General features: G+C 32.0%; 3 protein-coding genes across 4 annotated transcripts in view; all 3 read left to right on the top strand.

The window, feature by feature from the left end:
- LOC127704502 (leucine-rich repeat and immunoglobulin-like domain-containing nogo receptor-interacting protein 1-B) overlaps positions 1-7,318 on the top strand; it is a 107,871-nt gene extending 100,553 nt beyond the window's left edge. Inside the window, exon 2 of one of the 2 annotated variants that reach the window (XM_052208594.1) lies at positions 6,702-7,318. In XM_052208594.1, coding sequence (XP_052064554.1) covers positions 6,702-7,314 — 613 coding nt within the window. In that variant the 3' untranslated portion in view covers positions 7,315-7,318. Of the gene's footprint in view, positions 1-5,785 lie in introns of those variants that run through there. The other variant, XM_052208593.1, reaches the window with a different exon arrangement.
- Positions 7,318-9,074, top strand: LOC127704507 (toll-like receptor 4). Its single transcript, XM_052208602.1, has one exon. The coding sequence runs from the start codon at positions 7,362-7,364 to the stop codon at positions 8,361-8,363; it is 1,002 nt and encodes a 333-aa protein (XP_052064562.1). The 5' UTR covers positions 7,318-7,361; the 3' UTR covers positions 8,364-9,074.
- A 4,273-nt stretch (positions 9,075-13,347) lies between these two features.
- Positions 13,348-16,093, top strand: LOC127704781 (toll-like receptor 4). The gene has a single exon (XM_052208992.1). The coding sequence runs from the start codon at positions 13,394-13,396 to the stop codon at positions 15,914-15,916; it is 2,523 nt and encodes an 840-aa protein (XP_052064952.1). The 5' UTR covers positions 13,348-13,393; the 3' UTR covers positions 15,917-16,093.
- Positions 16,094-16,951: the final 858 nt, after the last annotated feature.

Genomic DNA, 16,951 nt, shown 5'->3' with positions numbered 1-16,951 from the left:
GATATATTTGGTTTTCAGTTTGATTCATTAGAAACACCGACATAGCTAGATAATACAATTAATTATCTAATTACTACCACAATTTTATATTAATTAGTATTGTAATTTTCATTGTTATTAATAAATGTTATATCAGTATTACAAACCTAATCTTGAAATCTTTCCTAATTCTATCCTATTTTTTTGAAAATTTTTTGAAATTCAAATGTGACGTCACTTTGTGCGTCGATCGCTTCGGCTAACTCGGCTGTGACATTTTGTGTGCTGGTTTAGGTTGTTTTATGTATTTGTTTTTATTCTGTAGTTAGTTAGTCACCACTTCAGTGTTATCATGTATATCTATTATATAGTCATTTTTATAAATTTACTGTTTGCAAAAGTATGAATTATTCTAAATAATAAGGATGTTATTATCCCAGGCAGAAAACCTTAGCCGTATTGGGCACAACTTTTTGGAAGTTTTGGTCCTCAATGCTCTTCAACTTTGTAGTTGTTTTGGCTTTCGAACTTTTTTTATCTGAGCGTCACTGTTTAGTCTTGTGTAGACGAAACGCGCGTCTGGCGTACTAAATTATAAACCTGGTACCTTTTGATAGCTATTATTCGTGTGTTTCTCTGTCCTATATGTTCTCCCATTTATTTGTATTGTAGTCCTGTCATGTAATGTTGTCATTTTAATGTTATATTTAACATTGCCATAAAAGCGGGAGGTTTAGCTAGCCACAAAACCAGGTTCAACCCACAATTTTTTTCTTAAAATGTCCCATACCAAGTCAGGAAAATGGCCATTGTTATATTATAGTTCGTTTCTATGTGTGTTACATTTTAGTTTTGTGTTTCTGTTGTGTCGTAGTTCTCCTTTTATATTTGATGTGTTTCCCTCAGTTTTAGTGTGTTACCCGGATTTGTTTTTTTCTCAATCGATTTATGAATTTCGAACAGCGGTATACTACTGTTGCCTTTATTTTTTAATACTGTTAGTGATGTGGATTACTAGTACTCGGGACGAAAATATATATCGCTTTGAATGATACTTTCGGTCAATTCAATTACTACTAGTTAGAATGACATGCACACAAACACATCAATTCTACGTTTTTAAAACACAATTGATATTTAAAACAGTCGTGCTCGAACAAATGATAGTATGCTTCCTTTTTTGTTGGAAGAGTAACGCCATTGAAATAATGGAATTATTCACCATCAAGTGTTACAAATTGTGAATCTCTCTCTGTATTTTAGAAATATATTTGCAATAAGAATGATCGAGTCCCTTTATACTTTTATGCTGGATGTCAAAAAGACCAAATTCTTCACGCGCGACTAAGAATGAGTAGTAGTTCTTTGAAACTGTCATTTTTTTCCAATAAACTTAGTTTCTTCTCCTTAATTTCGCTGTGGTGACTTAGAAACTAGTTCACATTTTTTATTACTTTGCTCATCATATTAGGACATAAGACAAGAAATGATTATATTATTTGAAAGCCTAAAATTAACGGTACCAATGGACACCGAATTACTATTAAATGGCTCAAATATGATTTCAAATGAAGAAAACATTAATTTATTTCTCATGGTACATAGGTTCATTACTAAATCTCAAAGTTTACAAACTTATAATTCACACAATAAACCTGTAAGCATTTCGTCTTATCAGTTGCATTTTTCTTTTTTCTTTTCAGTTCATTATAATGTAACTCAACTGACATTATCAATATTTTTATTATGTAACAGAGCATGTATTTTTGATTTATTTATGTACAATGTATTTATTTTAACAAGGAATCAGATTAATATAAACACTTGTTGCTTGTTTCAAAATACAAACAAAATGTACTTGTATAATTCATAATAAACTATTGTTTACACCATCGCAACTTATGAATCTCATACAGATAAAACGAACATATTGTGTTTTCATTGATGTTGCCAAATATTGACTTGTTGCTTTTTATATGTGAAAGAAAAACACTTCTATTGTACCATATTGTATGATTGTAATCTTTGATATGTTATTACAAGTCTAAAGAACATTTACACTATAAAACAATATTTGACTTAAAGCCATCGACTGAAGTCTGAAACGGCAACATGCATTTGTACCTACTTTACAAATAAAAAATTCAGTCAATCCAACATCTGTTTAGCATACAGAAGGAGTGCTGCATTGTTATACCTTAATGATGTGGCTGTGTGCTGCAATTCTATTTTGGGCAAATTTTGAAAAATAGAGGGTAAATAATCATAGAATATATACAGATATTAACCTGATGTCCAGTAGTTGTCGTTTGTTGATGTGGTTCATAAAAAGTAAAATCACAAAAATTCGAAACTCCGAGGAAAATTCAAACCGAAAATTCCATAACCAAAAGGCAAAATCAAAAGCTCAAACACTTCAAACAAATTGATGACAATTGTCATATTCCTGACTTGGTAAATGTTTTTTCTTTCGTAGAAAATGGTGGATTAAACCTAGTTGTAAAGCTAGCTAAATCTTTCATGGATATGAACGTCGTATAGAATTCCATTATATTGACAACGATGTGTGAACAAAACAAGCAGACGTAATGGGTAAAAATGTCAAAATAGGGTTACAGCAGTCGACATTGTGTTATAATCTTAATCACTATAAAAACAAACAAATATGTAACAAAGAAACCCAAAAAGGCATAAAGACAAAGCCCATTAGCGAAAATGAAAGACAAGAATACAAACATTCTACCAAATTATAGAAATAAACTCGTACCTATAGTTAAATGAAGACCAATTGTAAGACATTGTAATCGATCCTTATAAGTGCAAGCATATATATCGTACTATGTGGTATTGGTTTATAACTCTTTTGGAAGGCCGTACGGTGACCAATAATTTTCATCTTCTACGTATATACCTCATATTTACTCATATTTTATCAAATTTAACCTGTTTGGTACTCGTTTCTGCTGTTGTCGGTTACAGCAAAGCTATGAGGGATTTTCAATCCATTCTTGTCATTAGATATCTTTTAAAAGTTACTTGTCTTCAATCATGTTTAAAATGTATGTTGAGACCGTTTATTCATAAAATAAAATCAAATATGTACAGTACTCGATGATATCCAATTACTCCTTTAATATAAAAAAAATACACAAAAGTAATTATATACAAAACAACGAAAGGTGAATTTATACTAGTACATGTATATGTTTCCTAAGATATTGCTAGTGTCAATTCATAAAAAAATCGAATTCCTAAACACACCAAAAAATTGAAAAAGGGATACACCCAATGTAAATTTTGTTAAAAGAAATGATGGAAAATTAGACAAAAACTGACGTGACAACTCAAGTAAAGCAGCATTCATTACTTCTAATTTGAATTTGAGGTGAAAAATAAAATTGTTTTGTGTTATTACTTATACCACAACTATATTTATGTGAAATCGGTGGTATTTTGGTCTGATAAAAAAAAAACACATTATACCTTGGGCTTAATCTAGTCATTCGTGAAAGAGGGGCTTAAATACCTTCGGGACATTAAAACACATATATCGATAATAAACAGACAACACCATGGCTACTATTCTCGATTTGGTTGAGTACCGGGAGATTTGATCGAATAAAACCAAACCCCATGTTCGGACATCTATTGTTTTTGGGGATACAGATATAATGTTTAGTTTTTTTTTGTTTTTGTCCAATAGGTCTAGCGTTCCTGTCTAGTTTCTTAGCGTGTGGATGTAAATGTTGTTGAGATAAGGTTTGTTTAAGATTTCCAAGACTAAGCGACATAAGTCGTTCATCAGGTAAAACTGCACATACACCTCTGGTCATACAGTATTGTATATCATTTCTTGCATTAAAGATAAGAAACTTATACTAATGATACGTCCGTTGTTTTCCCCCGTAATAACTATAATTTTTCTTTAGTTCTAGATTCTATACAACAATATATGCACACAATACCTTGGTTCTGCTAGTTGTTATAGTGAACGTTGTGAGTCCTTCTTTTTAAAAGCTAAGATGTATTGAAATCGTGAATGTATACTTCTGTTTTATGGTATTTGTGTTATGATTCTCAATATTTATGTTTACAGTATGAACAAGAAGTCGAAATGTAACCACGAGTAGATCAAATGTTACGAAGAATATTTGAGGAAAAACATACAAAAATTGGATATTTCACATTTCAATCTGCTATCTCGAAGATTCCGGTTTTCTGTAAAACAGTGATGATAAATCATGTTGAAATTATGTTTTGTTCCAGGAATTCGGTAGATAGATTGAAAAATTCCATAAAAAGTTATAAGAAGATGTGGTATGAGTGCCATTAAGACAACTCTCCATCCAATTCACAATTTGTAAAACCATTATAGGTCAAGGTACGGTCTTCAACATGGAGCCTTGGCTCACACCGAACAGCAAGCTATAAAGAGCCCCAAAAATTACTAGTGTGAAACCATTCAAACGGGAAAACATAAAGACTGTAATATATATAACTTGTTATTAATGTAAAGAGATTTTTCAGTTAATGAACAAGACGTACATTCTGTTCCCGCGCTTCTAGCCAATGTAGAAAAAACAAACACACAACAATACGCACAGTAAAACTCAGTTCAAAAGACGTCCGAGTCCGATGTCAGAATATGCAACAAAAGAAACTAAACAAAATGACAATGATACATAAATTAACAAAGGACTACTAGCAGTTACTGACATGCCAGATCCAGACCTCAATTAAACTCATTGAAATATTATGTCGTCATCATATGAATACGAAGTACAATCCCTCTCGTTAGGGGTTTAGTATTATACCATCATAAAATATATGAGAACAAAATAACCCGTATCATGCCTACAACTGGTTTTAGAATAAATGTGTTTATTTCCGATGCAAAGACCCTATAAGTAATCAATATTAATGCCAAAATGTGCAATCTTTAAAGACCTGACAACAGTATCGTAACTATATCCCTTCTTAATAAGTCTGTTTAAAGATTTTGTTAGCTTTTGAGGTGAATGCCGACTTTTTTGTGCTTTGTAAAGAATATTACCATAAAAAATTGGATGTGAAATACCCGAACGTATAAGATGTCTGCATGTTGAATTATATTTAAGAATGATGTCCTTGTACCGATGATAAAATTTAGTTAATGTTTTGACTAGTTTGTGATATCGAAAACCCTGGTGTAATAATTTTTCAGTAATACAAAAGTTTCTCTCGCTAAAATCTAATACGTTGTTACATACACGAGCGAATCTTACAAGTTGAGATATATCAACACCATAAGATGGTGACAAGATATAACTGTTTTTTCATGTGCTCCACATTAACGGAATTCATTGATTTATGCTTGTTCTAACCTTTTTCTGTTCAAAAAGTCTTAAAGTTTATTTGACATCCTGGAAATGTATAATGTTGTTTCTACTTGAACTCCATATCATACAACGATATGGATGGCGTCTCTTCTACGCATCACCCGGCATGCAAATCGACAATCAGTCAAAAATGTCACCACCAGTACATAACCTCTACACTTACACGTCAGACGATGTTTATGGTGACTAAAGATCTAGTAAACCACACAAACGTGTATCTAGTGAGTTTAAACAGATGGAATCCGACAACTAATTTGTTGATGTGACCATTAAATTGATGTATTTAAGTTTTTCTTCCTCATAATACATTTTCCTTACTGTTAGGGCACTTTCTATTTTAAATTATATACAGGTGTTTTATTGATGCGTGCAAAAGTATTGTAATTACTTGACTGTGTTTAAATATGTAACTTAAAACCTATGATGAATACGATATAAAGATCGGATTGCTTCTTAACATCTAGTACTTCAAGAAGGGTATTTCAGATATTCAGGTCACAAAATGGAGAGGATTATACTTTATTCAGTATTATCTATTATCATCATCTGTAATGAATTCGTATATGCATCAGACTGCAATATCAAATATGTATTTAAGGAAAATGAGGAAGTAAAAATAGCAGATTGTAAAAACAAAGGACTGACTTTTATACCTCAGGATTTACCGGGAGATATAAATGTTCTAGATATGAGTTTTAATCTGTTACGAATGATTTGGAACAGTTCTTTTGTTAATTATAAATACCTACAAGAACTTTACCTGAGTCACAATCAACTTTGTTATTTATCTAACAAATCATTTGAAGGATTACAAAAACTTGCAATACTCGACATGTCTGAAAACCTACTTAATTTATCTAAAGTATATTCAGCAGAACTATTTCATCCAATTACAAACTTAACAAAATTGGATATCAGGAGTAATATGCCTCAGCCGATAGATTTTGTTACGGATTATATTTATTCCGACCATGCATTCAGTATTCTGACAGAGTTGTCTTTTTTAAGAATCGATATGATGCCTTTGCCACACTTTGGAAGCGGATTCGGTAAAATGACGATTATAAAACAATTACACTTCGACTCATGTTATTTAGTACGTTTGTCAAATAGAACCTTTCAGAGATTTTCATCCTCTGTAGAACAGCTGACTCTTAGAAATTGTCGGTTACACTTTGTTGTTACAGAAGATAACGCATTATTGCCATTTCCAAAACTCCGTGTAATAGATTTTTTTGGAACATTCATGCATTTGAAGCACGCATTGCAACTATTACATCCATACTGTAATAAAAATATTACGACAATAAACTTCGGTCATGTGAGTGACGTTAGTATTGACAGGGCCGATATCCCGTATGTTCTGACAATTACAGTGGACATAATGAAGAACCTAAAAACTATTTGTGTAGAAAATCTTGATTTATCCGAAAATGGAATAGTAGATTATGAGCCTGGATCTTTGTTCTCCTTCAATCACCCGAAATGTTTACGACATATTTCATTTAAAAGGAACCGGTTTATGCTTTTTAGCGATAAAAATCTAAATGAGATACAAATATTTTTTAGTAAAACTGTTAAATTGAAATCGATCGACTATTCATATAATGCTGTCAACTATGTGATGAAAAATTCAGTTACTTCAAATTCAGATTTAAATTGTTCACTTCACAGTTGTGTGATATTACCAAAGTCACTTGAAAAAATTTATCTTAGTTACACAATAGCAAATACGTTCCCAATAATATATCTAATAGTTCCTAAAAATAACAGCCTTATATATGTTGATGTATCTTATTCAAATTCAAATATTGCCATACTTATTCTTCAAATTCGAGTTGAAACATTCATTTCTAATGGTGGAGACTATTCATTTGCATGGAATCAATTAAAACGTTCTTCCTATAATACTCTGAAAACGATTGTATGGAAAAACGCCGACAAGATGATGCAATAAGACTATACGGAAATCAGTTCTTTAAAGGTATAAGATCTATCCAGTCAATGGATATATCTGAAATTGATATTTGGTATTTTCCGGACGACCTATTAAATCCAATGCCAAACTTGACATATCTTTTTTTAAGTAAAAATTCACTTCAGTCTATTCCGGTTCAACTGAGCGATCATACTAAAGTAAAGATGCTTGACGTAAGGAAGAATCGATTGACAAGTGTAAGTTCAACCATCAGGGGCTGGGCAGATAAGATGCAAGAGCGTCATGGAATGACGTTACAGCTCACTGATAATGCACTTGAGTGCAATTGTGACAATATAGACTTGATAAGATGGATACAGACTACAAAGGTTAATCTCGACAGCCGATCATATAAATGTAAATTGTCCAACGGAACAGTTATTGACACACTTATTGCATACAACTCTCTATATGACTTGTTTGCTGACTGTAAGAATACTATGTGGTTAACTTTTGCATCAACATTATTATCGACATTTATCACGATCTCACTGTTACTTTTAGCCTATAACAGGAGATGGAAAATCATCTTTTCTATTTATGGAGTAATTCGACGTGTTGTTGAGCGCAAAGTCTGGAGGATTTACCAATATGACGTGTATATCTCATATGAAGGGGATATTGTCATTTGGATTAAAAATGTATTAATACCAAAACTTGAGACCGAGTGGGGACTGACGATGTGTATAAAAGATCGAGATTTTTTACCTGGACCGAGTCAAGCGGACAACGAGGCAGAAAGCATTCAAAACAGTAGAGCCATTATATTTCTCATCACGCCTGAATTCCTATCGTCACGTGATTGCATGTTTGAACTTGACAGGGCAAAATATGAGAGAATTACAAAAAATCTTGAGCGTATTATTTTCATTACAAAAAATATAACAATAACTGACATTCCTGTAGAGTTTTCGTACATTTGGAATTATGCATTTGTTGTACAATGGCCGACAAATCTAGAGGATTTGGATGATACTTGGAGGAAACTGAGGATGCTGCTTACTGATGGGTTAATTGCTAAACAATAGATATCATTATAGAAATTATCAAGGCAATGCACATACCACAAAAATGTTTTTTTTTGTTTTTTTTTACAAAAATAATTCATTTCAACAATACTTTTGTTAGCTGATAAACACATGCAAAATAATATTGTATTCTATACATTTATATATTATCAAAGTAAAGGGATTCTAGTGCAATCTACAGTTATTTATTAATGATAATAAAGGTATATATAAATGTCACCAGTTCAGCATGTCCCTACTACAATGACAGTACAGGTATAGATAAATATCACCGGTACTGTATGTCCATACTGCAATGATAATACATGGTGATGACAAAGCAATGTCATAAATATCACGAAGTAGAAAAAACAATATTATCACTGCTAACATATAAATAATTGAGTATATGATATGTATCTTGTAGACAGTTTAGTCCAGACATTGAGTATATGATATGTATCTTGTAGACAGTTTAGTCCAGACATTGATTATATGATATTTATCTTGTAAACATTTTAGTCCAGACATCGATTATATGATATTTATCCTGTAGACAGTTTATTCCAGACATTGAGTATATGATATTTATCTTGTAGACAGTTTAGTCCAGACACTGAGTATATGATATTTATCTTGCAGACAGTTTAGTCCAGACATTAAATCGGTACAAGTATTTAACAACCGGGTTTGTAAAGTTTTTAATGACAATTAAATTAGATCAACACTTTATGACTAGATATTTATTAAACAAATATTTAAAAGTGTACTGGAGTAATGAATTGTAAACATACTTCAATCATCATGCATGATATGACGAAAATTACACTTCATAGATTTTGTGCGTCTGAATCGCACTTGTTAATTGTTTATGTGGTTCGTAGTGTTCCTAGTTTCTCGTTTTTTTTTATATAGATAAGACCGTGGTTTTCCCGTTTGAATGGTTTTACTCCAGTCATTTTTGGGGCCCTTTATAGCTTGCAGTTCTGTGTCAGCCAAGGCTCCGTGTTGACGACCGTACTTTGGCCTATAGTGGTTTACTTTTATAAATTGTGACTTGGATCGAGAGTTGTTTCATTGGCACTCATACCACATCTTCTTAAATCTATATAGAAAAGTTAAGAGCAATACTTGAAAATACGACTTAAACAGAACTTAAAAATAGTCTAATTTATCTGAGGCCAACTCTGCCTTACCAAGTTAGAAACTAATCTTCTACATAATGATTTGCAAATGCAATCGACTGTCCAGATCAAATGTTTAAATTAGGAATTGCAGTATGCATTTATCGCAGTCAACTTCATAATTGGTAAGATTTTATAATCTTATTTGTTTCCAAGACTCATGCATGCGTCGAGGTATCAATATGTCAAAATGAGGAATATGCCTTTAGTTTAAGAATCGGAAATATGATTTTGCATTTATTTCGTAGAAAGGTTTTACTCAGTATAACCAATTCAGTAGAGTCAGGACTGCCACCAAATAAGGAGGAGATGAAAATTTTTCTGTATGTCTACATTTTTGTAAAATAATTTTGAATTAACGGATGTATTCCGTCATAAATTATTTATCCAGATTTGGCTCTATTTATTGGTCTCATTTGGTTTTACCATCTCTTTTACGTCTGTATTTAGATTTCGGTTTTTAGCTCACCTGGCCGACAGGGCCAAATGAGCTTTTCTCATCACTTGGCGTTCGTCGTCTGTCGTCGTCCGTCGTTAACTTTTACAAAAATCGTCTTCTCTGAAACTACTTTACAAAAGTTAACCAAACTTTGCCACAATCATCATTGGGGTATCTAGTTTAAAAAATGTGCCCGATGACCCGACTTGCCATCCAAGATGGCCGCCATGGCTAAAAATAGAACATAGGGGTAAACAATGCAAGCTTTGTCTATTATTTTTTGAACCATAATAAATAGAGAAAATCTGAAAGAGGCAAAAATGTTCAGAATAATGAGCTCTACCAATTGTCCATATACGTCATCAAAACTGTTAAACAAATTCTTATAGGAAAAAGTAAAATTACAAAAATACTGAACTCCGAGGAAAATTCAAAAACGAAAGTCCCCGATCAAATGGCAAAATCAAAAAAACAAACACATCAAACGAATGGATAACAACTGTCATATTCCTGACTTGGTACAGGAGTTATTGCCCATTAATGACAAATGTTAGCCTCAAGCATCACTAAACAGACAGTTATTGTCAAAACTCGCACCTGGTGCATTTCTTTTGTTCAATAAATGTGATGTTTAATAGTGCACCAGCATGGCATCGTGCTTTATAAACAATATCAGAACCTGCTTTAACAAAATCAATTGCATCATACCTGTGTCTACCTCAGACCATCTTTATGGACATCATTAGGATTAAAGTGTGTTGCTGCTTACTCCTAACTGTGCCTCTCATAAATACTATCTATCTTAAAAATAAAAGCAACACGTTATAAATAAATTGTTTATTATTTGCAATAGTGTATTCGGAAGAAGTTGAATTACTGTTAATTCGAAAACTAGTGCGTGCATTTAGTATTTCAATTCACTAATTACTAGTATACTGTAATATCTAAAAAATGGGAATGAAACGATTCATGTGAATTGAGTAATAATAATTCTAATATATTCTGATTTCATCTAATAGAATCGGGTTAAGTCCATTTAAACTTATTACCAGTGACATTTACATTGACAAAAGCGAATTTTAACCCTGTTTCCTTTAATTGTGGTACCGGTTTTGGTTTTAATTATGACTAATAGTGAAGATGTCTAATGAAGGGCTATGCTAAAGTATTGTCATTGTTTGTGTACCTTCATTCATTTAAACTAAAAAATGATATTGTCCCTAACTGTACTTTGAATTAAAGTTTCACCAAGGCCATGACATTATCAGTCTGTTTTCGACCTATGAGTTTGGATACCCTTTTGGTATCTTCGCCAAGAATATGTTTTGAATGCTATCCAAGTGTTGTTCAACTAGTACAATTACCAAGTGTAGTTACGATTGTACAAACGACAATTTCTGTTAACGATATCTATTGACAGGTTAATTTATATCACACGCGCTAGCTGATAAATATAGATGATGCATGTATTGTAATACGACATGCTATATTACTAATATATGCGTACTTGCATTAGAGAAATTCATCTATGGTCAAAAACGCTTATACATATACAAATAACGGAAATTAAATCAAATGAATGAAGCAATGATTTTCTTTACTAATGCCCAAATAAAATAAAAATATGTTGATAAATAGAAATTAGGATATATGTATAACTTTCAGACAGCTCCATATCTGTATTTTATACTAAAATTATTTCTTTTAGGAATCTGTTATAATCATTTACTGCAAGATAATTTAAATTACCAAACTTTCCGATTCATTTTGAAGTTTTCCCCTACAGGTAAAATTGAACGTTACGGTTGCTTCATGTGCGTAATGCATAGACAATATACGGTGATGACAGCAATGGATTTTGGTATAAGGAAGTGAAAGTGAAATACTAAGATTACTTTGAAATGACATTCTTTTTTTGTAATTTCCCTCTCTCTCATTAATAAATAACGATGTATGTTATGTGTCAATAGGACAACAACTCCAAGACACAAATAGAAAACATCTCCAGAAAGGAGCATATTGTGGTCCAAATAGAAATATATATCAAATAATTTAGTCGTTTGAAATAAAAAGTTATCATATCACAATACAACCGCATGAAACTTTGCTCAACCTTGAAAATTCTTAGAAAATTACAACGTCTGAATGCCTGCAAAAACAGTACAACTTGACACACGGTTAGGTTTATTGTAGGTGTAAGTGATCAGTATTGAATTATAGAGACACTGCTTGAAAATTACATAACATTACATCTAGAAAATGTCATTGATGGTCTTTTAAGTACAGAACAATAGAGATGATTTCAGCTTTCTAATTATACCTTTGCATTTTTTGTAAGACATTTTCAGCCAGGTTTCCATATATCCCAATGTTGATACGAAACCACATAGCTGTGAATTTTCATCATGATTTTCCTGAGACAAGTTGCTGCTTACAAGGAAACTATCAAACCAAGATTCCTAGGGGTGAAGTTGAACCCATGCCTTTGAAAGTTTTAACGATTCCATAACGAGTTGGTATACCGTAATAAAATATCTGTGTCACAGATGACGACGGATATATTCCAATTGTCGTAACTACAATCCCGACATTATGAGGTTGGAAAGTTCCTTCTGTTTCTTCCGCCTACTATTTGTATACACTATTAGCATTACGAAATACAGTTATAAAATAACATGTCAATTACTACCATGTACATTAAACTATACATTCAAAACTGCCTACTTTGTATGTAATTAGCGCTCAACATTACATTGTACTGTACATTAACCATTAACTGATAAATTGGTAACATAAGGTACATTTGTAAACTCTACCATATACATGATATATTTTTGTGCTACACTCTGAACAATTTCATATATATGCTTGTGCCATTCACTGAAAATGATCATACACATCTGTAACGCCCATATGACAGAATAAATTATCTGAGTTCCACACGCTGTCTTAATCCGTTTACAACGTAGTTATTTTTACAGAGATTACGCCAAACTCATATCATACAGTTGGCTTTTATAACATTTAGTTAAAATGGTTTAGTTGTTTTCGAAGAGAATATTTATAAAAATGTAAAAATTGCAGACGTACATCGCGTCTGAAGTAAAAAAAAAACCACATGGTTCAAATTGTTTTACTTGATTTTACTGTTTTGACCTTGTTGATTAACGGGCAGTTAGATTTTGTTGTTTAAGCATCTTATTACAACAAAAACACGTAAGTGGTATGTTAGGATAAATCATCCATTTAGTCAACGCTACCAATACATTTAGATATATTGTAGTTCATTCGTGCATACAGAATGATTGAAGCATGAAAACTTAAGTACATTGTAATGTGTTTATTCGAAATAAAGTGTTATACACTGTTGAAACTATTAGTATTCAAAGCACTTTTTAAATTCAGTTCGTATATATACAGGTCGCAATATGATGAGGATTATGATTTATTTAGTTATGTATAACATTTCTAACATGATTGAGTGTAAACAATTCATACGTTTGTCCGATTGTGATATCAAATATGTTGTTAAAAAATCACTGGATGTAAAATTAGCCGATTGTAAAAACAAAGGACTGAGTTTTATACCTCAGAATTTACCGGGAGATATCAATGTGCTAGATCTTAGTTCGAACCAATTAACAGCTATTAAAAATTATTCTTTCGTTAATTATAAGGACTTACAGGAACTGATTTTAGGAAAAAACCAAATTGAGGATTTATCTAGTGAGTCATTTAAAGGATTATACAATCTTGATGCGCTTGACATGTCTCATAACATGCTTGATTTATCAAAAGCATATTCAGCGGAAATATTTCTTCCAATTAAAAACTTAACAAGATTGGATATCAGAAGTAATATGCCCCAACCAATAGATTTTGATAAGGTTTTTTTTTATCCCGACCATGTATTTGGTGTTCTGAGTGAGTTGTCATTCTTAGGAATTGATATGATGCCTGTGCCAAAATTTGGAAGGGGATTCAGTCATATTACTAAACTTCGAGAATTACACTTCCAATCATGCTATTTAGTAAGCCTGTCTAATACAACATTCCAAACATTTTCATATTTTGTACAGAATCTTAGTCTTACAAATTGTCGACTAAAAGCCGTAAGGACGGATGTTGATTCTTTGCTTCCGTTTCCAAATCTCCGTGTTATAGACTTTCACGCAACGTTTATGCATCTAAGACGAGCACTGCATTTATTACACCCGTACAGCTATTCAAATCTAACCACAATAAATTTTGGTCATGTTAGTGACGACAGTATTGATAGCAGTGAGCTACCTTTTGTTACGACAATTACACCTGATATGATGAAATATCTAAAAACAATTTGCGTAAAAAATCTAGATTTATCGGATAATGGAATTGTTGATATCGAATCCGGATCTTTATTCTCCTTTGATCACCCGGAATGTTTACAAAATATGTCTTTTAAAAGAAACCGGTTTGCTATTGTTAATAAGAGAACGGTTAGTGATTTTAATTCTTTTTGCAGAAAAGCTGTTCTATTGAAATCGATAGACTATTCATATAATTCTGTCAGCTATAAAATCGTCAACCCTGTGATTTCAAATTTAGAGATAGATAAGTCTCATGGCAGTTATGCGATATTACCAAAATCACTAGAAAAATTAGATATGAGTTACACAATACTAAGCACATACCCTCCGATATTCTTTATATTTCCTGAAAACAACAACCTCAAATACTTAGATAAATCTTATCAAAGGACTAATATGGTATTACTTTTTCTTAAAATTCGAATAGAAACATTTATTTCTACTGGATTATACGAAACTGCCTGGAGTGAAATAAAACGTTTTCCTGGCAAAAATTTGAAAACCGTTGTATTGAATGAGGCTTACCTTAACGAAGGAATAGAAAAACAAGGAAACCGGTTGTTCGAAGTATTATCATCTGTTGAGTCGTTAGATATATCTCGAAATGACATTTGGTATTTTCCGAACGAGCTTTTAAAACCAATGCCAAATTTGTCAAGTTTGTATTTAGGAGAAAATTTACTTCAGGCTATTCCGGTACAGTTGATTGATCATACTAAAATTAAGGTGCTTGATTTTAGAAATAATATCCTTACAAGTGTGAGTTCAACCATTAGAAATTGGGCAGATCAGATGCAAGAACGGCATGGAATGACTTTGTATCTCGAAGGCAATGCATTTATGTGCAACTGCGATAATTTAGACTTTATAAAATGGATCAAAAATACAAAAATTGACCTGGACAGTCAAACTTATAAATGTCAATTACCGAATGGAACCGTTACTGATACACTTACCGCCTACAACTCCTTATCACACTTGTTTGCGGACTGTAAGAGTACTATGTGGTTAACCTTTGCTTCAACATTGTTATCTACATGTGTTACAATCTCTTTACTGCTAGTGTTGTATAGTAAGAGATGGAAGATTGCCTTCTCTATCTATGGCGTAATTCAGCGTACTATTGAAAAAAAAGTTCGCAAAAGATACAAGTACGACGTGTATATGTCTTATGAAGGAGAGGTAGTCGTTTGGATAAAAAACGTATTAGTACCAAAACTTGAGGCCGAATGGGGACTGACCATGTGCATAAAAGATCGAGATTTTTTAATTGGTGACAGTCTTTTGGATACTGAAGCCGATTGTATCCAAAACAGTATGTTCATTATTTTCCTCATCACACACGATTTCAAATCGTCACACGATTTTTTGTTTGAACTCGACAGAGCAAAATATGAGAGAGTAACAAAAAATTTGGAGAAAATTATTGTTATAACAAAAGATATTAGAATTACCGATATTCCCTATGAGTTTTCGTACATTTGGAATTATGCATATCTTGTACAATGGCCGAAGGATCCAGAGGATTTAGATGATACTTGGAGGAAACTGAGGATATTGCTTAACAATGGGTCAGTTGCTAACAAACAAGTAACTTTATAAAGATTTTAACGATCGGTGAACATACGATTGTTTTGTATCATTAAAACGGAAATTTATGTATTAACAACATACATGTACGATTAAAAAAAATCTTGAATTTCATGATTTGATGACAAATTTTTGAACTTTTTTTCAGAAATTCAATGTGCTATCTATGAAAATAAACTCATCATATAAACCAGGAAAATGTTTACTTATTCTGAAATCAGTATTATTTCATATAATAAAAGTAATTGTTCTCTAAATGTTTTAAATCTCTCTTTAAAGATTATGTTTTAAATAAAGGCAAAAGTAGTATAAAGCTGTTCAAAAGTCCTAAATCGATTGAGAGAATACAAATCCGGGTTACAAACTAAAACCGAGGGAAACACATCAACTATAAGAGGGAAACAAATGAACAACAGGAACACAGAAGTAAGCAATTGGTTCTAGAACAATAATTTAGAGAATTTTCATCGATTTCTATACAAAATTAAACAATGTTAGAACTTAAACCTGTCTTATTCTAATTATTATGTGTATAGTTATTAGAATACTATGTATTTCATTATAATGACACGTACTTTGGTGATTAGGGCGATAGCTAAACAAAAAAGCGAAACTTCAAATATCCTGTTGCATTTTAAATCAATCGGACCTTTTAAGATCAGTGGCCCGTAAGTTGTTGTAGTCTGTTAGTTCGTTCGTTCGTTGATATAAACTATTAAATCATTTTCTCGACTAAATTATGGGTCTTAATATTTCCAAACTTTACCGTATAGTTTCTAAATTTAGCTTAGCCTAATAAATTGTATTAGCTAAAAGCTATTATCGCTGTCTTCTATTAGCTATCTGCGCAAATATGTTTGAACGTTGTATAATAGATACAGATTTCTGAAACCATACTTTGGTCTTCTTTTTCGTCGTTTAAAACTTGCAGAAAATTGATTAACACTAGAGATAGACAATTTTAGTTATATATTGGCACCATAAGCGATATCAATTCCATCATTCCATCATTATAAATTTCGTTATTCCGTCTCTTTAAGATGTTGA

This window comes from Mytilus californianus, unplaced genomic scaffold (genome assembly GCF_021869535.1).
Source record: "Mytilus californianus isolate M0D057914Y unplaced genomic scaffold, xbMytCali1.0.p SCAF_6, whole genome shotgun sequence".
Lineage (NCBI taxonomy): Eukaryota > Metazoa > Mollusca > Bivalvia > Mytilida > Mytilidae > Mytilus > Mytilus californianus.
This window is presented reverse-complemented; position numbering and strand designations above follow the sequence as displayed.

Excerpts from the sequence above, each read along its gene's own strand:
- LOC127704507 (XM_052208602.1), top strand. The coding sequence starts at position 7,362 with ATGGATATATCTGAAATTGATATTTGGTATTTTCCGGACGACCTATTA.
- LOC127704781 (XM_052208992.1), top strand. The coding sequence starts at position 13,394 with ATGATGAGGATTATGATTTATTTAGTTATGTATAACATTTCTAACATG.